Here is a 20,780-nt window from a genome sequence, read left to right as displayed (position 1 = left end):
GGAACAAGCACAGGGATGGGGAGACATGGGGACAGGGGTGGGGGGAAGCAGGGGAGAGGCTTTAGGATAAAGGTATGGGGACAGGGGACACAGAAGGGGCAGGGATGGGGACAAAGTCATGGACGGGGTGGGACTCGGGGATGGGAAGGGGGGGGACAAAGCCAGGCTGCTCTCCTTTGGGTGTCCATGGTGTCCCCCCAGGGGTTTGGGGTTTTGGGAGTGGTCTCCCACTTTTGGGAGACCCCCACTCCTCCCATTGGGGTTTCTGGGCGTTCTGAGTGCCCCATAAGGGCTTGGGGGCGCAGCTTTGGGGCATGGGGCGCTCCCTGCCCTGGGTGGGGGCCTTGGGGTGCAGCCTTGGACGGCCCCAGTGACCCTGCAGGGTTTTAGGGTGCACCTTTGGGCGCTCCTCTGCCCATTATCGATGCTGGGGGGGCTTCTGGGATGTGGTTGGGTTGGAAGGGATCTCAGGAAATACAGAACTGTGGAACCATGGGGTTTTTTGGGTTCACAGCATCAAAAGTGATGGAATGGGAAGGGACCCAAAAGACGTTCGGAGGCAGGGGATCAGAGCACAGCTGTGTTGAGAGCGGCTCTAAAGAGCACAGAGGCAGGAAAGAGAAAAGAGCTTTACTGTGCCCTGCAAAGCGCAGGAGCCCCTTCATGGGGACGGGGGGCTGAGCGCCTGGCTGGGCTTCAGCTGATGATTTCGGAGAGCAGCGGCGTCATGCTGGAGAGGTCCTGGATGTGGAGGATCTGCCGCGTGTTCTCCATCTTCAGGGTCTGCAGCTCCGTCAGCAGCAGCAGCAGCTTGGCGTAGAGGAACCTGGGCCGGGGAGCAGCTGCTGGGCGCCCCGTGGTGCTGGGGGACGCTTTGGGGAGGGGGATTTCTGGTGGTGTTGGGGATGAACTGCGGTGCTGGGGGCGGTTTGTGGCACTGGGGACCACGTGTGGTGTTGGGGATGAATTTGGGGTTGGGGACCAGGCGCTGGCGTTTGGGATGACGGTGTGGAGTTGGGGACCATGAGTGGCATTGGGGGCCATGTGGCGTTGGGGGATGAGCAGGTGGAGCTGGGGACAACATGGAGTTGGGGACAACATGGAGCTGGGGACAATGTGGAGCTGGGGACAATGTGGAGCTGGGGACAACGTGGAGTTGGGGACAGTGTGGAGTTGGGGACAGTGTGTGGCACTGGGGACAACCACGTGTGGAATTGGAAGGGCCGATAGAGTTGGGCACCACACGTGGTGTTGAGGATGACGACGTGGCTTTGGGGACGGTGTGCGGCACTGGGGACCACGTGCAGAGTTGGGGACGATTGTGTGGAAGTGGGGACCAGACGAGGCGCTGAGGGTGACCCCACAGCATTGGGGATCAGGTGTGCGGATGGGGACGGCCGTGGAGTTGAAGAGCACAGGTGGAGCTGGGGACCAGGTTGTGGCCATGGCGGCTACCTGCCCTCGGGCATGGGGTGCTGGTGGTCGATGTAGCTCTTGAGCGTGAGGGCCACCTTCTCCTGCAGCTGGTCAATGAAATCCCGCTGGGTGACGCTGGCGTGGTCTGGGGGGCGACGGGGGGCCGTCAGCTGGCGGCCGGGGGGAGGGGAGCCCACGGCGGCCACCACGTCCCCTACCTGGCGAGAAGAGCAGCATGGCCAGCAGCAGGACGTACTCAGCCTCGTGCAGCCGCAGCTTCTTCAGGCTGATGTGGAATTTGAGCAGCGGCTCCAGGTAGATCTGCTGGAAGCCGGCTGTGCAGAGCGAGGGGACCTGTGAGCCCAGAATGGGGACACGGCCGCCCCTCTGCCCCCTCAGCGCTCACCCAGAGCTCCATCCTCGATGGTGAAGCAGTGCTGCCCGCACTCCCAGGCGTTGGTTTCCTCGTTGAACACTGTGTTGAACTGGATCTGGCAGATGCCCAGCGTGGCTCCTTTGAGCAGCGAGATCTGGTCATCGATGGGCAGCCCTCTGTGTGGGGACAAGGGGACAGGAGTGGGATGGGGCCACGTTGGGTTGTGGCACGGGGTGGAGGGATGGCATTGGGTTGGGTTGTTGGATTGATGGGGGGATGGTGTTGGATTGGGGATGGCATTGGGTTGGGATGGTGTTGATTTGGGATGGCGTTGATTTGGGATGGCGCTGGATTTGGGATGGCGCTGGGTTGGGGATGGTGTTGGATTTGGGATCGTGTTGGATTTGGGATGGCGTTGGATTTGGGATGGCGCTGGATTTGGGATGGCGCTGGATTTGGGATGGCCGCCCCGGCCCCACGCTCACCTGAACGCTGGGATCTCCTTGGCAAACCTGATGACCTGCTGGATCATGAAGGTGCTGAGGTCGGCAAAGTGGGGCAGGACGGAGAAGACGTCGGGCAGAACATCCTCATCAGGCAGTTCAACTGTGGGACCAGGGGTGCCGAAGGGACGCCCGGTCTGGGGGGGCTCTGGGAGTGCAGGTCGGGGATGCAGAGACGCACAGCAGGCTGTGGGCAGAGCTGTGGGGTCAGCAGCAGCCCGGGGCTGGACACCGACGGCGCCGTGGTTCCCAGCTCACCCGGTAGTGCTGGAACTGGGAGAAGCTGGAATCGAAGGTGCGTTTGTGTGCGGCGATGAGGATGCTGATGAGCTCCTGCTGCTCCTCCGTCAGCCCCCCGGGCTGCATCTGTGCCAACCTCCGCTGCAAGCCGCAGCGCCCGGCGTCGGCCCACGGCCTCCTCTGACATGATCACTGCGCCCCACACGTGTCAGCAGCGCCAGGCGTGGTGCCGAGCGCGGCACTGGGGCGCACGGAGCTGCTGGGCTGCCACCATCCCTCCCTCTTCTCAACCCCACAACCCTGTGCCTTCAGCTTGCTCCCCTGCCCCTGTCCTCTGTGGCTCCTCTGGGTCCCTTCTCCCTTTTGTGCAGCAGGGTCCCCCAAGACGCCCCCCGCACGTCTCCTGTTGTCCCACTGATGTCCTCCAATCTCCTTTGTCCCACTGGGGTCTGCCAAATGTCCTCTCTGGCTCCTCTCAATGGCCTTTGTCCCACCTTGATCTCCCATCACGCCATCTGAGTCCCCCGCATTCCCTCTCTCTGTCTCCTGTCGTCCCACCCAAGCCCCATCTCAGCCCCCAGTGCCCAACTCCGTCCCTCCTCATCCCTTCCACCCTCACATCCCCTCTTCACCCCCATCCCCTCCCATCCCCCCTCTCTCAAAGCCCCTTTCTCCCACCCCAGTGTCCCCCCTTGTCCCTCCTCCCCCCACGCCCACCCCCATGGCGCCACTCACTGTCCTTCCTCATCCCCACGTCGAGGCACTTCTGGAGGCGGCACGCCTGGCACTGCCGGCGCTTGGCCTTGGTTATGGGGCAGCTCCGGGAGAAGGGGCAGGTGAAGTGCACAGCCTTAAGGATGGAGCGCCTGGGGGTCACGGGGATGTGGGGTTATGGGTGAGGGGAGTCGGGGGGCTGGAGGGATGGGGACAGGGGGACAGGGGGACTGTGGAGTTGGAGCCGTGGGATGGGGAGCGAGGGACGAGGGAATCTGGGATGTGGAGAGGAGATGTGGGATGCGGGGATGTGGGACGTGGGGACACGGGACAGGGGGACACGGGGGGCAGAGCTGAGCCGTGACAACCGGCGCCGTGCCCTGGGGGCAGAGCAGCGCTCAGGTTGGGGACGCCGCTGTCCCCGCTGCGCCTTCGCGTCTGCTTTCGTCCCGTGCCGTCCGTTCTCCCCCCCCCCCGTCCCCTTCTGTCCCTACGCCGTCCCTCTCCGTCCCCCCTCGTCCTGCCCAGCCCCGTCCCACCTGAAGAACCCTTTGCACCCTTCGCAGCTCATCACATGGAAGTGGTACCCGGTGGCGCGGTCCCCGCACACGGCGCACACCTTCGGCTCCTCGGGGACGTCGGTGACACCGGGGCAGCGCTGAGCCCCGGGGCTGTCCGGGTCCGAGAGGCTGGACAGGGACATGGCTGGGGACGGGGACCGGGGCCGTCAGGGGGTGATGGAGGGGCCGCGTCCACAAGGGGACCCTGCGGGCACAGCGCCTGCGGGACGACGTGTGACGTTGCCATGCTGTGACGCCCGGCCCTGCCCCGGCGCCGCGTCCCCTCCCTGTCCCCTCAAAGCCTCCTCGTCCCACCGGCCCCACAGGCTGAGCCACAGGGAGAAGGAGCCCTCCGCTACCTGGGCCGCTGTGCCCGCTGTCACCGCTGTGCTGGCGTCCCCAAAGTCCCCGCTGTTGGGGGCTTGTCACCGCTCCACGATCGTCCCCCTCTGTAGCCCCGTGGACTTTGAACTTTGAACTTGAGCTGCGGGGAGGCGGGGATGGGTGGCACGTGGGGATGGGCAGGGGATGGCGCTGAATGGGGACGGGTGGGGGGCAGGGGGAGGGAGGTAAGGGACAAGAAGGGGACAGGGCTGGGACAAGCACAGGGATGGGGAGACGTGGGGACAGGGGTGGGGGGAAGCAGGGGAGAGGCTTTAGGACAAAGCCATGGGGACAGGGGACACAGAGGGGGCAGGGATGGGGACAAAAGTCGAGGCTCAGACTGGGGGGACGCGTGGGGGGGTGTGTCCGGTGAGTCCCGCCCCCCTCTCTTCCTATTGGCTGCCGGCGGCTGTCACTCAAGCGCGCCCCCTTTTAAAGCGGAGTCGGCGCGGAGCGGCGCAGAGTGGCGGATGGCGATGAGCGCGGTGAGAATTGGGGGGAAAAAGGGGAAAAGGGGGAAAAAAAAGGGTGAAGAAAGGGGAAATCCGGGGTCACCCGCTGTCACCCGCTGTTCCCTGCCGTTCCCATGCCGTTCCCCGCCGTTACCCGCTGTCCTGCTCTCCCCCGCAGCGCAGCCCCGATGCATCCCCGCGTCCTACGGAGGCACCCGGAGGGCAGCAGGAAGGTGAGGGACCCCATCTGGGGACTGCAGAGATGTGGGGCGGGTGGGATTCGGGGATGGGGAGGAGGGGGGGGGACGAAGCCGCGCTCCTTCGGGTGTCCCCGTTGTCCCAGAAGGGCTTGGGGCTCGCAAGTTCTCCCATTGGGGTTTGGGGGGGGCAGCTCTGGGTGCCCCGTAAGGGTTTGGGGGCGCAGCTTTGGGTCATGGGGCGCTCCCTGCCCTGGGTGGGGGCCTTGGGTGGCCCCAGTGCCCCTATGGGGTTTTGGGGTGCGCCTCTGGGTGCTCCTTGCCCCGTATTGACATGGGGGGGGGGGCTTTTGGGGTGCATCTTTAGGTGTCCCATGCGGGTTTTGGGTTGCATTTCGGGTATCCCCATTACAGACGGGGCTTTTGGGGTCCCCCGTTGCCCCCTGTAGGTTTTTGGGGTGCACCTTTAGGTGTCCCACGACGGTTTTGGGGCGCACGCCGGGTTTCCCCATTACAGACAGGGGCTCTTTTGGGGTCCCCGCGTCTCTGACACAGGGAGGGGGGGTGCTGGCATCGCTCCGAGGGGCTGCGAGCAATGCGGCCCCTTTTGTGGTCTCTTCTCCCGGCCCCAAACCCCGCAGCCAAAGCTGCCGACCCCAAAAGGACGGAGGAGGAGGAGGAGGAGCTGATCGACATCGATCTGAGCGCACCCGAAACGGAGCGGGCGGCTCTCGCCATCCAGGGGAAATTCCGCCGTTTCCAGAAGCGCAAAAAGGAATCGGGACCCTAAAGAACGACCCCCCTCCCCCATCGCCCCTCCGACCCCATTATTCGCATAGGGGCTGCAGCCCCATCCCACCCCCCCACCCCCCCCTTCATTCTGGGGGCTCAGCTCTCCTATGGGGTCAACGTCAAGAGTTCAGCCCTAACCTATAGGTGAGGGTCCCCCCCTTTAATGTGGGGGGTTGGGGGGGGGGTCCCCCCGATGTCCCCCAGCCCTGCTGTAAGGGGGGGGCACCTCTCCATCCCCCGGCGTGACCCCATTTGTCCCCCTTAATTGTGATGTTGATGCTGGGGGGGGGTTATGGGATGGTGTTCCCCAAATGAGAGACCCCCCGTGTCCTCTTAAAGGGGCAGGGGCTGTTGAAGGCTGTGGTCACCCGTGTCACCCATACCCCCCCCCCGCACCCCCCACTTTGCTTTCTGGGGGGGCTGAGCACTGGAATAAAGCAGTGGGAGAAGAGAGAGCTGGTGCGATCTGTGCGGGATCCCCCCCCGGAACCCCAAATCTCTCCGCGCCCCCTTTTAGGGTGGCGCCGGCCCCATCTGAGGCGTCCCTTTGGGGTCGGGGCGTTGGGGCCTCAGTGGGGATCCTCACCCCATCGTTGGGTTCCCCCCCCCCCCCAAAATCCTCGGGGCTTTGGGGGTCGGTTGGCGGCGCCGGGTTCTACGGGGTGACGTGGGGACAACGGGAGCGGTTGGGAGCAGAAAATAACTCCGGATAGGAAAATAATCCCCGGAGCCAAGAGGAGGGGACGCCCCGTGGGGCTTAGGGCTGCCCCATAGCGCTGCCCCCGTGCGCTCCGCAGACTTATTAGGGCAAAGCCAATTATAGGGTCGCTTGGGTGGGGGCTGCGGGCGCTGCGGGGTCGGGGCACCGTGCCATAATGAGGGGCTGTAGGGTGGGGGCAGCCCTACGTGTAAGCTTGAAGGGGGGGGGGGGGCAGACAGAGCCAGGTCCCAATGGGGAGATGGGAAGGGAGGGATGGGGGGCCCCAAATCCACCCTATAGCTTCTTTTTTTTCGTGGGGGGGTTTAATTGACGCCGACGCGATGAGAGGTGGGGAAACCGCAGCTCGTAACGGGGGCTGCGTGCAACGAGTTTGCGAGTGCTCAGCCACCCCCAGGGGACCCAAAAAGCTGAAGGCCCGTGGGGATGACGCCCCAAATCCTCAATGGGGCGCACGGGAGATGTGAGTTTTATTAAGGGCGCTGTGGGGGTGGGGATGAAGGGGGGGGGGGAATAGAGCAGCGCCTCGAAGCGGGCGGGGGGCAGCGCAGCCTCTCCTCCTCTGCGAGGCTTTGGGGTCGGGGTTATGGGGCGGGAGGGTTAATAGGGCGGAGGGGACGGGGCGGGGGTTTGGGGGCGCCCTGCGACGTCATCGTGGGTCGGTCGCTGGGAGAGACGAGAAAACGGCGAGAAAAGGGGAAAAGAAACGGGGACGGAGGAAAGGATGGGGATGGAGGAACGTGGGGCGGTTGGTGGGGCGGCGCCGTCCCCGAGGAGGGGGGGGGACGGCGGGAGCGGAGAGCGAAAATTCGACGGTTTTGGGGTCGGAAGAGAAATAAAAATTACATCAGAGCTCCGGGGTGGGAAGGGGGGGGGGGGGGGGGAAGCGGTCGCGCAGAGGAAGGTGCCGATATTGGGGGGCTGTGGGGTACGGAGGGGGGGGGGGGGGGACCCGGGGGGAAGCACCACACCCTGCTCGTCGCCGGGTCCCCGTTGCTGGGGGGGTTTTGGGGGGGGTTTGGGGGGGGGTTGGGGGTCACCTCCCCACACGGTTGGGGTGCAGGATGCTCCGCAGGGCGCCCGCCAAGCTGCCCCGCGATGGGGAGCGGGCGCTGGTCGGGGTCTCCCCCCGCAGCTCCATCTCGATGGTCATCACCACCTTTGGGGTTTTGGGGGGTCCCGCGGCGCTCTCCCCATCTGGAGGGGGGGTTGCGGCACCTTCCCTGCCCTCTAACCGCTATTTTTTATCCTTCCGGGCTTCACCCGCAGCTCCTTTGGGTTTTTTCTCGGCGCTCGCTTTGGTGCCGCGGCTGTGATCCAGCATGGCGTAAAGCACGGGAGCCTGCGGGGCGGCCGAAGCCCCTCGTCACTCCTTTGTCACCCCATTGTCGCCCCATTGCCGCCCCATCGCCGCCCCATCGTCGCCCCCATCCCGCAGGGCAGGAGGCGACAATCGCACCTTTTGTCCCCTTTTGTCCCACCTGCCGGCTGCGCTTGGAAGCGTCTTTGGCCGATCTCTGCAGCTTCCCCTTCTCCATGGCGCTGTAAGGGGGGGCGCCCAGATGGAAGCCGTCAGTTCCCGTCCTGGGGGGGTTTTGTTTCCCCCCCCTCCCCCAGTTTTTGGGGGCGACTCACCTCAGGCGTCTCTGCAGCACCGCCTGCCTGCGCAGCCAGCAGAAACGCAGCAGGTAAACCAGGGCCACCAGCAGGGCCACCAGCAGGAGGGCGACGCCGATGATGGAGCCCAGAACGATGCCATAACGAGTGGGGACTGCGGGGCCATCGGGGACATCAGGGACATCAGGGACATCCCGTGGGTGTGGGGACAACGATATGGGGATGGGGACAGAGGTGTGGGGATGTGAGTGGGATGGGGACAGTGATGTGGGGATGGGGATGCAGGTGGGGATGGAGAGAGCAATATGGGGGTGGGGACAGAGATATGGGGACACGGGAGGGATGGGGACAGGAATATGAGGATGGGGACAACGATATGGGGACATGGATGGGATGGGGACGTGGGTGGGGATGGGGACAGCAGTATGGGGGTGGGGACAACGATATGGGGATGGGGACAGAGATATGGGGACATGGGTGGGATGGGGACAGAGATATGGGGGTGGAGATGGGGACAGAGATATGGGTAGGGATGTGGGTGGGCATGGGGACAGGAATATGGGGATGGGGATGATGATATGGGGTGGGGGCGATGATATGGGGATGGGGGCGATGGTATGGGGATGGGGATAATGATATGGGGATGGGGCCAACGATATGGGGTTGAGGACAATGATATGGGGATGGGGATGATGATATGGGGATGGGGCAATGATATGGGTGTGGGGACAATATGGGGGTGGGGACAGGAATATGGGGATGGGGACGATGATATGGGGTTGAGGACAATGATATGGGGTTGAGGACAATGATATGGGGATGGGGATGATGATATGGGGTGGGGGTGATGATATGGGTGGGGGCAATGATATGGGTGTGGGGACAATATGGGGGTGGGGACAATGATATGGGGTTGAGGACAACGATATGGGGATGGGGGCAATGATACAAGGATGGGGATGATGATACGGGGCTGGGGACAGCAATATGGGGTGGCAGTGGGGCCGTGGACGGCCGTACCTTTCTCTAAGACATACAGGGTGACCTGGGAGGATTTCCCCACGATGTCGGGAGGGTTTTTGACGTCGCAGGTGAAGGTGCCGTTGTCGGTGTAGTCCAGGTTGTGGATGACGATGGATCCGTCCTTGCGCCGCGGGTTGCCCACCCACTCCATGCGCTCCTTGAAGGTGCCCACGTCGTCGATGTAGGGCTGGCCTTTGGCGTAGTGGAAAATCTGCGGGCGGAGAGGAACGGGGGGCGCTGTGGGCGGCGGCGCGGGGGGCGATGGGGGCCCGAGGGCGGAGGCGGCGTGGTGCTCACAGAGATGCTGTCGCGGCTGCCCTCGGCCTGGAAGTGCCACGTGATGGAGATGTCCTCCGAGATCCATTCGCTGGACCAGAAGCTGCACGACAGGGTGACGTGGGAGCCCACGGTGCCGTACACCTCCCGTGGGGTGTAGACGTGGATGGCCGATGTGGGGGATGGCCCTGAGGGGGGGGAGAGCTGTCAGCCCCATGGGGACACCGACGTGGTACTGGTAGAGCCATCGGTGCCGTCGGGTCAACAGCACGGCACCCATAGAGCCATGGTGTCCTATGGGGATGCCAACATGGCACCCATAGAGCCATGGTGTCCCATGGGGATGCCAACATGGCACCCATAGAGCCATGGTGCCCCATGGGGACGCCAACTTGGCACCCATAGAGCCATGGTGTCCCATGGGGACGCCAACATGGCACCCATAGAGCCATGGTGCCCCATGGGGACGCCAATGTGGCACTGGTAGAGCCATCGGTGCTGTCAGGTCAACAGCACGGCACCCATAGAGCCACAGTGTCCTATGGGGATGTCAGCATGGCACTGGAAAGCCATCAGCACCATTGGGACACCGGTGTGGCACCAGGAAATCAATCAGCTCCATGGGGACACCATGTGGCAGAGCTACATTGTCCCCTGGGGACACCAAGATGGCCCCAGTAGAGCCACGGTGCCCCATGGGGATGCCAGCATGGCACTGGCAAAGCCATCAGCCCCATGGGGACACCCACCAGCCCTATGGGAACAACAACCAGCCCCATAGGGACACCAGCTGCCCTGTGCCCCCACGCCGTGCCCAAGTCCCCGAATGCCACCAAGGGGTTTTTGTTGGCAGGGACAGAGGCTCCTTGTTACGGTGGCTGTGGGGTGGCACTGAGGTCTCCTCGCAGCCCCACGGCGGTGAGCAGCAGTTGGCCCCGATGATCCCTGTGGGTGTTTTCCGCTCTGTGGGTTCTGTGAGCGGCTGATCCCTCGATCCCTCGATCCTGTGGCCCTATGATTCAGTGATCCTACAGCGCTACGATTCCGTGACCCCGTGATCCCACGGCTCTGATTGCAGCCCTCCATGTTTCTATGAGGTCTGTGCTTCTGTGCTCCTACAATTCCACGTCCCTACAGACCCACAACCCTGCAGTCCTACGATCCTCTCTGCAGCTCCACGTTTTGGTGACTCTACCATCCCACGATTCCACAACCCTACAGGTCCACCATCCTACAGTTCTACAGCCCTGCAGCCCCATCGCCATCCCACATCCCCGTGATCCTACAGCTCCGAGATCCTACAGTTCCATGGCCCTACATCCCCACCATCCTACATCTCCAAGACCCTCCGTCCCGATGGCCCCACATCCCCACCACCCCACACCTCCATGATCCTACATGGAGGATCCTACACCTCCATGGCCCTACACCCCCACGGTCCCACATCCCCTCGATCCCACACCTCCAAGACCTTCCCTCTCCGCAATCCTACATCCCTACGACCCTCCATCCCCATGACCCCACATTTCCAAGACCCCCCATCCCTACACTCCTGCACTTCTCCACACTCCTCCACCGCCCAACCGACCTCAACAACGACCACCCCGTTGCCCCCACACCGCCTTCCCCCCCCTATTATCACCCCCTACAACCATCCCCGCTGCCATCCCCGCTCACCCAACGCCGCCAGCAGCCCGGCGAGGAGGAGGAGGAGGCGTCCGGCCCCGATGGCACCCGGCGCCATCTTGGTGCTGTCAGAGGGTGCCTGGAGGGCGGGCTGTGGGGTTTAAGGGCCAGCAGCATCGAGTGGGGCCAACGGGAGGCCAATGGGATGAGGGCTGTAGGCGGCTGAGTCCCCCGGGGGGTGGGATTTGGGGACAGGGGACATTTTGTTTTGGGGTTGGGAGAGGAGGGGAAGGCATGCGGTGGGCACAGAGCGGGCTTTGTGAGGCTGCATTCCCTGAGGGAACGGGGGCGGGAGGGGAGGAATGTGGATGGGGATGGAGGGGATGGGGGGCATGCGGGGATGGGGACACGGGTTGGGGACATGGGGAGGGGGACATGGGGATGGGGACATGGGATGGGGACACAGATATGGGGACATGGGGATGGGGACATGGGGATGGGGACATGGGGATGGGGATGTGGGTATGGGGATACAGGTATGGGGATACAGGTATGGGGATGTGGGTATGCAGATGTGGGTATGGGGACATGGATATGGGGACATATGGATATGGGGACACATATGGGGATGTGGGTATGGGGACAGAGGGACAGGGGGACACACAGATATGGGGACACGGATGGATATGGGGACAGAGGGATGTGGGGACATACAGACACACAGGGACACACAGACATGGGGGTATGGGGGCAAGGGGGTGCGGGGACACACAGACATACAGACAGACAGACATCTGGAAACAGGGACACGGGGACGAACAGACACGGAGGTGTGGGGACAGACAGACAGAGGGACAGGCGGGGATGCAGGGACACGGGGACACGTGGACAGAGGGACACGGGGACACACAGACACGGGGACGCATCGGGGTCCGGGGACATGGGGACAGACGGACCTGGGGCCATTAAGTCACATAGGGACAGATGGACATGGGGACAGACGGACATGGGGACACAGCGACAGGGATCTGGGGACACATTTTGCCCCCGTGGCTCCCGGCCGCCTCCGATTTTGGGGTAAAAAAACCGCATTTTGCTTTTTTTTTTTTGCCGCGCGCATCGCTGGGTCAGCAGAGCACCGGGAGGGGGGGCGGGGCGAGGCGCGGGGGAGCGGAAGTGCGTCACCGGCACTTCCGGTGAGCGCAGCGCTTCAAGATGGCGGCGCTGTTGTTGAGGTGACTCCGTGCGGGCGGGGCCTCCCGTGTCCCCCGTTTCCGCGTCCCCTCTTTTTGTGTCCCCGTCTCCCCCGTTTCCGTTCCGGTCCCGGAGCTGCGAGGTTTCCGAGGCCGGGATCCCGCCGGGTGCGGCTCCTCCGGGCTGCTGGGGGGTGGGAAGCGGGGGGTGGGGGGGAGAACGGGGAGCTGTGTGAGGGAGCGGCGCCGTGAGACGGCGGCCTGCGGGGGTGAGGGGTGAGGAGGGGTCTGTAGGGCAAAAGCTCGGGGCTGGAGGGGCCGTGGGCCTTCAGAGGGGGGTAAGGGGAGGGGGGGATGAAGGGGAGCCGGTGGAGGTACGAGGAGAGGGGGGGGAAATGTCTGCCCCAAAAGGTGAATTTCTGCACCCAGAGGCTGCTTGGTGCAATGGGAGGGGAGCTGGAGAGGAAGGGTGAGGAGCGATGGAGAGGCCGGGGTGCTTTGCGAGCGGGATTCGTTTGGTTGGGGGGAGATTTGGGTCAGAAGGGATGTGAGAAGGGGGGGGTGCAGCTGGGGGCTCTGTTCTGGGCTGGGGTCTCATGTGTGGGTCTGTGCTCCTGTGTGCAGCTGCTGAGGGAGGGGAGCTGAGGGAGGAGGGTCGAGAGTGGGGGCAACGCGGGGCCTGCAGGCAGAGGTGGTGGCTCGGCTCTGCTGTGACTCTGCTCAGAGCCTTCAAACACAGAGGCGTCGTTGTTCCTGCGGGATGAGCAGAGGTGGTGGGGATGGGGGAAGCAAACAGCTTCCAGTCAGCAGCGAAGGGGGGCAGCGCAGGGAGGGGAGCTCAGGTGGGGGGTCGGGGGGCTGGGATTTGGGTTTGGGGAGGGGGGGGGGGGATCTGTGGTGCCCAATGGTGGGTCTGTGTTGGGATGTTGTGCTGCCAGGGGAGGCCGTGGAAAGGAAGCATCCTAAGGGTGCTGTGGTACAGGGGAGCTCCTCAGGGCTTCCTTATGGAGGAGACGGAGCAGCTGTGACAGCAGGGCAGCTTCTGTGCGGCCGCAGGAAGGCAAAGGGCGGCAGAGCTTCGCTTCTCCACCGCTGCCAACCCTGCAGCGGGGGCAGCAGTTGGATGAACGACCCCAGAGCTTCTCCACGCCTCCTCCTTTGTCCTTCATTCCAACCCACCATCTGCAAGCCTTCGAGCTGCGCCAGCCTGGGGGCTGCGGCGGCTCCTGGAGAGCTGCCCTGCGGTGCCCTCACAATCGCTGCTTTGCTCCATGCCCAGCGGCTCCCACTCCTCTGCTCTGTTCTTTTTTTTGTGCCTCTGCTCTCAGCTGAAACGTGGCGACAGCCGACCTGCGTGGCTGTGATGGATGAGAGCCTGGGGGGCGTCCAGGGGAACGGGGGGGGGTTGGGATGCGTCCCCATCCCTGGTTGTGGCTGCAGGGAGGGGGCACTGCCTGGTTGGGGCTGTGAGGTGGGGGGGCTGGGAGGTGGGGGGGGCTGCGAGGTGGGGGGGGGCTGCGAGGTGGGGGGGTGGCTGCGAGGTGGGGAGGGGGGCTGCGAGGTGGGGGGGCTGTGAGATGGGGGGGGCTGCGAGGTGGGGGGGCTGCGAGGTGGGGGGGCTGCGAGGTGGGGGGGGCTGTGAGGTGGGGAGGGGGGCTGCGAGGTGGGGAGGGGGGGCTGCGAGGTGGGGGGGGCTGCGAGGTGGGGGGGGGCTGCGAGGTGGGGGGGGCTGCGAGGTGGGGGGGCTGCGAGGTGGGGGGGCTGTGAGATGGGGGGGGCTGTGAGGTGGGGGGGCTGTGAGGTGGGGGCTGTGAGGTGGGGGGCTGTGAGGTGGGGAGGGGGGCTGTGAGGTGGGGAGGGGGGCTGTGAGGTGGGGGGGCTGTGAGGTGGGGGGCTGTGAGGTGGGGGGCTGTGAGGTGGGGGGCTGTGAGGTGGGGGGCTGTGAGGCTGGGTTGCCATGTAACAGGGAGCTGCTGGATGTGGGGCAGAGCCGGGCTGTGGGCTCAGCCTGAGGCCTCAGCAAAGAGCAGGGAGTTTTTTTCCTTTTATATGAGGGGGGGTCACAGAATCCCAGCTTGCTTAGGCTCTGCTGACACCTCCCAGCCCCCTGCCTGTGGGTCTGGCTGCCCCCCCCACTCTCTCATGCTGCCCAGGCTGATTTGTGACCAGACTCAGAGCCGCATCCTCTCCCATGCAGCCCGATTTTAGGACCCCAAACTCTGCAGAGCCGCATTTGGCCCCACAGCAGCGGCGTTTCCTGCATCTCTGTGGCACTGACAGCTTCTCCCCCTCCTCTCTTACAGATGCGTCTCTCGGCGCTGCCTGCTGGCCCGGCTCGGCCCCTCGGTGCACCAGTGAGTGTGGGGCGCTGTGGGGAGCGATGGATTCACTTTTCCCCTTGGGATCCCATCCCCTCGTTCTGCCCCACGTCTTGGCTGCCTGCTGCCTTTTACCCTCGGTGGGGCAGCAGCGTTTGCTGAGCCTGAGGAGGGCTGGGAGCTGCAGGAAATCCCATTGCCACCCCCTGCGCTGCTGGGCTGAAGGAGAAACGCTGCTTTCCTGCCGCTTTTCTGCTCGGTTGGGCTGGGAGCAGCGGGATCTCGGGCACCTCGAGTTACAGAGCCCTGCTTTTGGTTCCTGCTTTCAGCTGCTCTCTGATCTGCCGCCCCTCCTGGCGCTGCTGAGCGCCCGCCCTCCCCCTCTTTTCGCAGCGTCGTCCCCATGGCCACCACAGCCAAGGAGGAGATGGCTCGTTTCTGGGAGAAAAACACCAAATCCAGCCGCCCGTTGTCCCCTCACGTCTCCCATTTACAAGTAAGGCTCCGTGCGGCAGCGGCAACACGAGGCTGGGGCCTCCCTGCCCCCCTTTCCCCCCCCCCCCCCGACTCCCAGCTCAGGCTGCCCCCAGCTCCCCTCCCTCAGAGCTTTCTCAGCAGATGCCCTCCCCATTCCTGCGCCGTTTGCCGGCCCCAGGCTGCCTCCTCACATTCCCCACTCTCTCCCTTTTCCCTCGGCCCGGATTCCTGGGATGACTGAGCGGCGCTGAGCTGCGCTTCGTCCCACGGCTCCCTGCCCCCCCCCCCCCCTTTCCTTTTGCTGACAAACTGCTTCTGTTGCAGGTGGTCGCTGCCCATGGCCATGTCCATCACGCACCGCGGCACCGGCGTCGCTCTCAGCTTAGGTTTGTGCTCCTCTGGCTGCTGTGGGGGTTCAGAGCTGCGGCTGCTGCCGGCCGTTTCCTCCCCTCGGCTCCCCAGTTGTTGTTCTGCCTTCAGCCCCGGGTTTCCTCCCCTTTTATCCCCACTGTGGTGCTGCAGCAGCTCTGCAAAGCGATGCTTTAAGCCCTGGATGCCTTCACAGCACTGCCTGCATGGTGAGGTGCTGCTTTCTTCCATGCCTCCCCCCATGAGGGGACGCACGGCGCTGCTCTGCTGCCCTTCTGTCCCCTCTCATGTGGTGCCAACCCCCCCCAGGCCCTGCAGGAGGGCAGCGCTGGCACCAAGCACAGCTCTGTGGATCCTCCATAGAGCAGCTTCTCAGCTTCCTGAGAGCAGGGGGAGGCAGAGCTGGCATCAGAAGGGGTGAAATCCCCCCCCTGCCATGGTGCGACTCAACCAGAGTCTGTGAAAGGCCGCTTTATTTGCACCGTGCTCCCATAGCAGCCAGGATGGGGGCTTCTGTGGCAACTTGGGGGGGCAGCAGGAGGAGCTGGAGGGGCTCCTGCAGGAGGGCGCAGAGGGAAGGGGCTGAAAAGCACCCACAGCATTGGGCTGAGCGCCCCTCATTGTGAGAGTGAGCAGCCAGGGCTGCTGCAAGCTGTGAGATTTCACCTCTGGGACTGGAGGGGGGTTTGTGGGTCCCAAAGCTGCTGCTGCACTTCTTGCTGCCGCATAAAGGAGCCCATGGGTGGGGAAGGCATCGATTTCCAGGCTGCTGGAGCACAGGGGGGGGGCAGAAACGTTTTTTGTTGAGAAGAGGGGGGAAGAGCTCAGCTCCGCTCCAGCAAAGGCTGCAATCAGGGGAAGCTTCCTGAGCCCCACACAAAGGGGGGAGGAGGAGGAGATGAGTGCTGCAATCAGCTGCCATTGAGCACAGCAGCATCTGGAGCCAGCAGGAGGAGGAGGAGGAGGAGCTGCAGGGCTCCTTCAGGCTGTCAGTCCGTCCATCTGTCTGTCTGTGGGTGCTGGGGAGGGGGCTGCTGCCCCCCCGTGTGGGGCTGCATTGGGCCACGTCCCCCCACCTCAGCTGAGCCTCCAGCCTGATCCCTCTGCATTTGAGCTCATGGTGCTCTGCTCACTGCCCTCGGTTGCAGGACCCCCATCCAATGCTCTGCCCCCCATCCCACGCCTGGCTGCCCTCCATCCCATGTTCTGCCCCCATCCCATGCCTGGCTGCCCCCCATCCCATGTTCTGCCCCCATCCCACACCTTGCTGCCCCCCATCCCATGTTCTGCCCCCCATCCCATGTTCTGCCCCCCATCCCATGCCTGGCTGCCCCCCATCCCATGTTCTGCCCCCCATCCCATGCCTGGCTGCCCCCCATCCCATGTTCTGCCCCCCATCCCATGCCTGGCTGCCCTCCATCCCATGCTCTGCCCCCCATCCCATGTTCTGCCCCCATCCCATTCATTGCTGCCCCCCATCCCATGTTCTGCCCCCATCCCACACCTCCCTGCCCCACATGGAGCCCCCACAGCCCATGAGCTGCTGCAGGACGATCCTCCTCCCTCTTGTTTGCCCCCAAACCTGACCTGGGGCCGCTGGCCCCCCCATAACCTCCCTGTTGTGTCCCTGCAGGAGTTTCTCTCTTCAGCCTGGCCGCCCTGCTGCTCCCAGAGCAGTTCCCTCACTACGTGGCCGTGGTAAAATCCCTCAGCCTTGGCCCTGCTCTCATCTCTACTCTGCTAAATTCGCCCTGGTTTTTCCCCTCTCCTACCCACACCTGGAATGGAATCCGGCACCTGGTGAGCGAGCTGCTGTGGGATGTGGGAAAGGTGCCTTTGGGAGCAGGAATGAATCTCAGTGCTGTTTTTGAGTGCTCTGACTGATGCTGTGTGGAGCACTGTGCTGATCCAGGGCATCCCCTGCCCCGTGTCCCCTGTGTGGGGCACAGAGGAGCCCTGCAGGGCGGCCACCCTTTGCTCCTCATCCCTTCCCTTGGCTGTGCTGCGATTTCCAGTGCCCTGTGCTGATGAAGGAGCCTGGCAGGAGCTTTGCAGGGCGCCTGGAGGTGGAGATGGGGGCGCAGGAAGGGGCGTCCAGCCTGGGATGGGGGTTGGAGCTGAGGCTCAGCTCAGCCAAACTTCTGTGTTTGGGGAAGGAGGGGGGGAGAGGGGGGCAGGACTTGAAGCTTTTTGGGGCTGCTTTGGTGTTTCTGCAGCTCCTGAGAGGCCGGGTTTGGTGGCAGCTGCCATCAACCTGTGCAGCTTTGGGGCTGTGGGAGCTGCGCTGCTTTGTGACCCATTTCCATCGGCGGGAGGGGGCAGAGCAGCAGTCCGGCTGATGTGGAGCTGAAGGGAGCCCTGCTTATGGGGGGGGGTGAACAGGGGGTCCTGGGAGCCCCCGATGTAAAGGATGGGGGGAGGGGGGCGGTTTGAAACTGAAAGAGGGGGAATTTGGGTCGGATGTGAGGAGCAAATCCTTCAGCTGGGAGCCGGGGGGTCCCCATCCTGCAGCGCCCCGGTTTGGGGGGGGGGGGGGGGCCCGAACCCATGGCAACGGTGGGGCCGGGGGGGGGGGGAGTTGAGGCTCTTCTGACCCCCCCGGGTGCTGCAGCCCCTCTGCTGTCCTTTCCTGTCCCTTAAATCTGCTTCTCTTCTCCCCCTGCAGGCGTGGGATTTGGGGAAAGGCTTCAAGCTCAGCCAGGTGGAGCAGTCGGGGCTTCTGGTGCTGATTCTGACCCTGCTCTCCTCCGCGGGCATCGCGGCGATGTAACACAGCCCCCCCCCCCATCACCACGTCCCAAAGGGCGGCAGATGGATTCCAGCTCAGCCCTCCTGGCTTTGGGCAGACAGAAAGGGGGGGCAGGGCAGCATTTCAACCCCCCCCAGTCGTGATGCTGGGCAGACGCTCAGCCCTGCGCTGCTCTGCGCCCCTGGGTTTCCTTCCTTCCCCTCTGGGATTCGTTGGCAATAAAGCAGCTTCGATCCCCGTGCTGAGGCTGCGCTGCTGCGCTTTGGCCCCGATGGGGGGCGGGTTGGCGCCGAGCTGAAAGGAAACTGCGGCTCTTAAAAGCGGCCCGGAGCCGCTGGCGGAGCTGGGAGAAGCGCCGGCCTTCGGAGTTTGGGCGCCGGGTTCCGTCGGTGCGACGCTGCCGGCGGTTTCCTCCTTTCCTCCCCGCGCTCTGGGTGTTTGCGGAGCTTTGAGCTGCGCTCTGATGGGTTCCGATGGCTTTGAGCTGCGCTTTGCTGGCTTTGCTTTGCAGGGGAGCCCGTTGGGGTCCCGCCTCCCATCCGCAGCCCTGAATCCCGGCTCTGCGGGGCCGCAGCGGGGGCGGAATCTGACGGCGACACCCGACGTTTTTTGCAGCCCCAAACTTCCCATGGTTTTGATGGGGAGCTCCTTTTTATTCGCCGAGCCTTAAGGACGAGCTGGGCTTTGGCTGCGCCCTGCCGGCTCCGCGCTGCTCCTGCAGATTTGGGGGGGGGGGGAATCGCCTTCAGGGTTCGCTTGCGGCCCCGTTTCTGCCCCGCGCCGCCCCCAGCGCTGCGTTTTGCCCCTCGCTGCTGCTGCCCCGTTGCTCCCCTGCTGCCGCCGTGGGCGAAGGCTGCGCTCCGCGCCCGTCCTCAGCGCCGCTCCTCGGCTCCAGGGCGGCACCAGGAGCCCCGCAGCTCTGCTGGGGCTGTGAGGGGAGAATGGAGACGGGGGGGGGGGGGGGGGGTGTGAGCTGGATGTGGGGATGGAGGGGGGGATTTGGGGACCCCAATGGGAGGGGAGCGGCGCCCACAGCGCGCGGGCACCGAGCTGAGCGGGGCAGAAAGCCCCCAAAACGGGGGGTCAGCATCGCTGCCGTCTCAGGGAACGTTTTGTGTCGGGACACCACGGGGGTCACCGTGTGGGGTCACAAGGGGGTGACAAAGTGGCGAGGAAAGGTGACAGAAAAGGCGGCACGGTGTCCAGGTGACACGACGGGGTGACGTGGGTGACGTGGTGGCACGGCTCAGGGGCCGCCTCCAGCCCCGAGGTGACACGGGGGCGAGGCGGCGTGGTGTCAAAGCGACGCGGCATCGCGGTGCCGAGCTGCCGGGACGCCGAGGCCCCAAAGTGCCGCGGCCAAGGGGTCCCCGGGTCCCTGGTTTTGGGGGGGGGGGGGAGGTTGGGCGCCCACCTTCCCAGCCGTGTGGGCGCTGAGGCCACCGCAGCCCCCACTGGGCGCTGAGCATTTCTGCATCCAGGCGCGGAGCTGCGCGGCGGCGGCGGCCGAACGGGCCGTGAGGTTCAGCTGAGGGGGGGGGAATCCGGGCCGGCATCTCCCACGTCCCCAAAAACGTCCCCCATGGGGAGGCCTGGAGGAGAGGAGGCGTTGGGGGGGGGGGGGGGTGCGGGGCTGGAAGAGGGGAGGGTTGGGGGGGGGGCTGCACGCACCTGGGAGCGAGGAACCGAGGGCAGCAAATGGCCGCGATCGTTGGCTAAAGGTTGAGTGGAGCCGTCCCGGGGGGAGGGGCGCTGGGTGGGGGGGATAAATGGGATGGGGTGGGGGGAGCGTGGGGGGGGGATGGGGGCAATGGGGGGTGGGGAGGAGAATGGGGAGGGATGGTGATGGGGGGGTCAATGGGGTTGGATGGGGGGATGGAAGGGATCGGGGGAGAATGGGGATGTTCGGGGATGGGGGGCACGGAGGGAGGATTTGGAGGGCTGGGGGGGGATGGGGGGCTGGGGTCTCGATGGGGATGGGATGAAGGTGGGTGGTGGTCGCGGGGGGTTGTGGGTAGAAGTGGGGGGGGGAGGGAGGAGTGCCGGTGGTGTTTGGGGGGGGGGGGGGAGGCCGTTGGTGCAGGTGGGGGGTCGCAATGGGGGTCGGGGGTGGGATGGGGGGGGTCCCGGTGGGGTCCCGTCGTTGCGGTACCTGCCGGCAGCGCCGGGCAACGCTCCAGTTCTGCAGGCGATGGGGGGTGAAGGCGTCCTCGTACTGCGGGGGGAGCGCAGCCGATGGGAGAACGGCTCCCCCCGGTCCCGGGATCCACGAATCCGGGTCCTCCCGACGGCTCCGGGTTCGGTTCCCTCGGACCCATTTCCCCCCCCCCTTCCATCCCACCCCCCTCCATTGCAGCCCCGCTCCCCACCTGACCCGCGCTGAACCGCGCCGCCATCGCAGCGTCCGCCGTCTCCTGGCAACCGGCCCTCCGGGACGCCTCAGGGCGCCGCCTGGCGGCCGAAGGGGGGAAATGCAGGGAACGGCCGCGGCTCCGCGTTTGGGATCGGAACAGTTCGGGCTGTGGGATCGGATCAGTTCGGGTTTTGGGATCGGAACAGTTCGGGCTGTGGGATCGGAACAATTCGGGCTGTGGGGTCGTCGTGCCGAGTTAGGAGTTCAGCATGGGGTCAGGATCGGAGCCGGGTTGGATGGCTGTGTGACGATCGGGGTCAGTGCCATCACTGGGGTCAAAGCTGGGCTCATCAATCACGATCGCCGTTAAACAAATGCCACCCCCCCCCCCCCCCCTTCCCCTTTTTGGGACCACGCGGTGGGGCAG

The 20,780-nt window shown here is 64.8% G+C and overlaps 5 protein-coding genes across 5 annotated transcripts; 2 read left to right on the top strand and 3 right to left on the bottom strand.

Moving 5' to 3' along the window:
* Nucleotides 1–116: 116 nt before the first annotated feature.
* Nucleotides 117–4,312, bottom strand: LOC125685814 (nuclear receptor subfamily 1 group I member 3-like). Its single transcript, XM_048929244.1, is given in 11 exon segments — nt 117–826; nt 1,456–1,561; nt 1,635–1,751; nt 1,823–1,968; nt 2,278–2,402; nt 2,405–2,482; nt 2,554–2,682; nt 2,684–2,727; nt 3,271–3,401; nt 3,789–4,029; nt 4,169–4,312. Coding segments are annotated over 10 exon segments (1,170 nt in total). The 5' UTR covers nt 3,953–4,029; nt 4,169–4,312; the 3' UTR covers nt 117–696.
* Nucleotides 4,313–4,501: 189 nt separating this feature from the next.
* PCP4L1 (Purkinje cell protein 4 like 1) lies at nt 4,502–5,701 on the top strand. The gene is made up of 3 exons (XM_048929197.1): nt 4,502–4,678; nt 4,824–4,878; nt 5,484–5,701. The coding sequence occupies exons 1-3, from the start codon at nt 4,664–4,666 to the stop codon at nt 5,630–5,632; spliced, it is 219 nt and encodes a 72-aa protein (XP_048785154.1). The 5' UTR covers nt 4,502–4,663; the 3' UTR covers nt 5,633–5,701.
* Nucleotides 5,702–7,404: 1,703 nt separating this feature from the next.
* On the bottom strand, nt 7,405–11,261 carry MPZ (myelin protein zero). The gene is made up of 6 exons (XM_048929127.1): nt 10,946–11,261; nt 9,290–9,456; nt 8,990–9,203; nt 7,988–8,123; nt 7,834–7,894; nt 7,405–7,694 (listed from the first exon to the last, which is right to left on the bottom strand). The coding sequence occupies exons 1-6, from the start codon at nt 11,010–11,012 to the stop codon at nt 7,590–7,592; spliced, it is 750 nt and encodes a 249-aa protein (XP_048785084.1). The 5' UTR covers nt 11,013–11,261; the 3' UTR covers nt 7,405–7,589.
* An 802-nt stretch (nt 11,262–12,063) lies between these two features.
* SDHC (succinate dehydrogenase complex subunit C) lies at nt 12,064–18,245 on the top strand. The gene is given in 7 exon segments (XM_048929263.1): nt 12,064–12,129; nt 14,391–14,441; nt 14,799–14,892; nt 14,894–14,901; nt 15,207–15,268; nt 16,885–17,051; nt 17,917–18,245. Coding segments are annotated over 7 exon segments (507 nt in total). The 5' UTR covers nt 12,064–12,109; the 3' UTR covers nt 18,022–18,245.
* A 101-nt stretch (nt 18,246–18,346) lies between these two features.
* CFAP126 (cilia and flagella associated protein 126) lies at nt 18,347–20,420 on the bottom strand. The gene is given in 6 exon segments (XM_048929262.1): nt 18,347–18,928; nt 19,415–19,540; nt 19,542–19,592; nt 19,672–19,752; nt 20,153–20,215; nt 20,370–20,420. Coding segments are annotated over 6 exon segments (531 nt in total). The 5' UTR covers nt 20,397–20,420; the 3' UTR covers nt 18,347–18,745.
* Nucleotides 20,421–20,780: the final 360 nt, after the last annotated feature.

This window comes from Lagopus muta, chromosome 29 (genome assembly GCF_023343835.1).
Source record: "Lagopus muta isolate bLagMut1 chromosome 29, bLagMut1 primary, whole genome shotgun sequence".
In the NCBI taxonomy this organism is placed as follows: Eukaryota; Metazoa; Chordata; class Aves; order Galliformes; family Phasianidae; genus Lagopus; species Lagopus muta.
The sequence above is the reverse complement of the archived record's forward strand: the minus strand, read 5'-3'. Positions and strand labels throughout refer to the sequence as shown.

Bases quoted from the DNA above. Each gene is read 5' to 3' on its own strand.
- PCP4L1 (XM_048929197.1), top strand. The intron at 4,879-5,483 runs GTGAGGGACCCC...CAAACCCCGCAG, and splicing joins ACCCGGAGGGCAGCAGGAAG to CCAAAGCTGCCGACCCCAAA.
- MPZ (XM_048929127.1), bottom strand. From the start codon at position 11,012: ATGGCGCCGGGTGCCATCGGGGCCGGACGCCTCCTCCTCCTCCTCGCC. The intron at 9,457-10,945 runs GTGAGCGGGGAT...CCCCCCCCTCAG, and splicing joins CGGGCTGCTGGCGGCGTTGG to GGCCATCCCCCACATCGGCC. The intron at 7,695-7,833 runs GTGGGACAAAAG...GCCGCCCCGCAG, and splicing joins CTTCCAAGCGCAGCCGGCAG to GCTCCCGTGCTTTACGCCAT.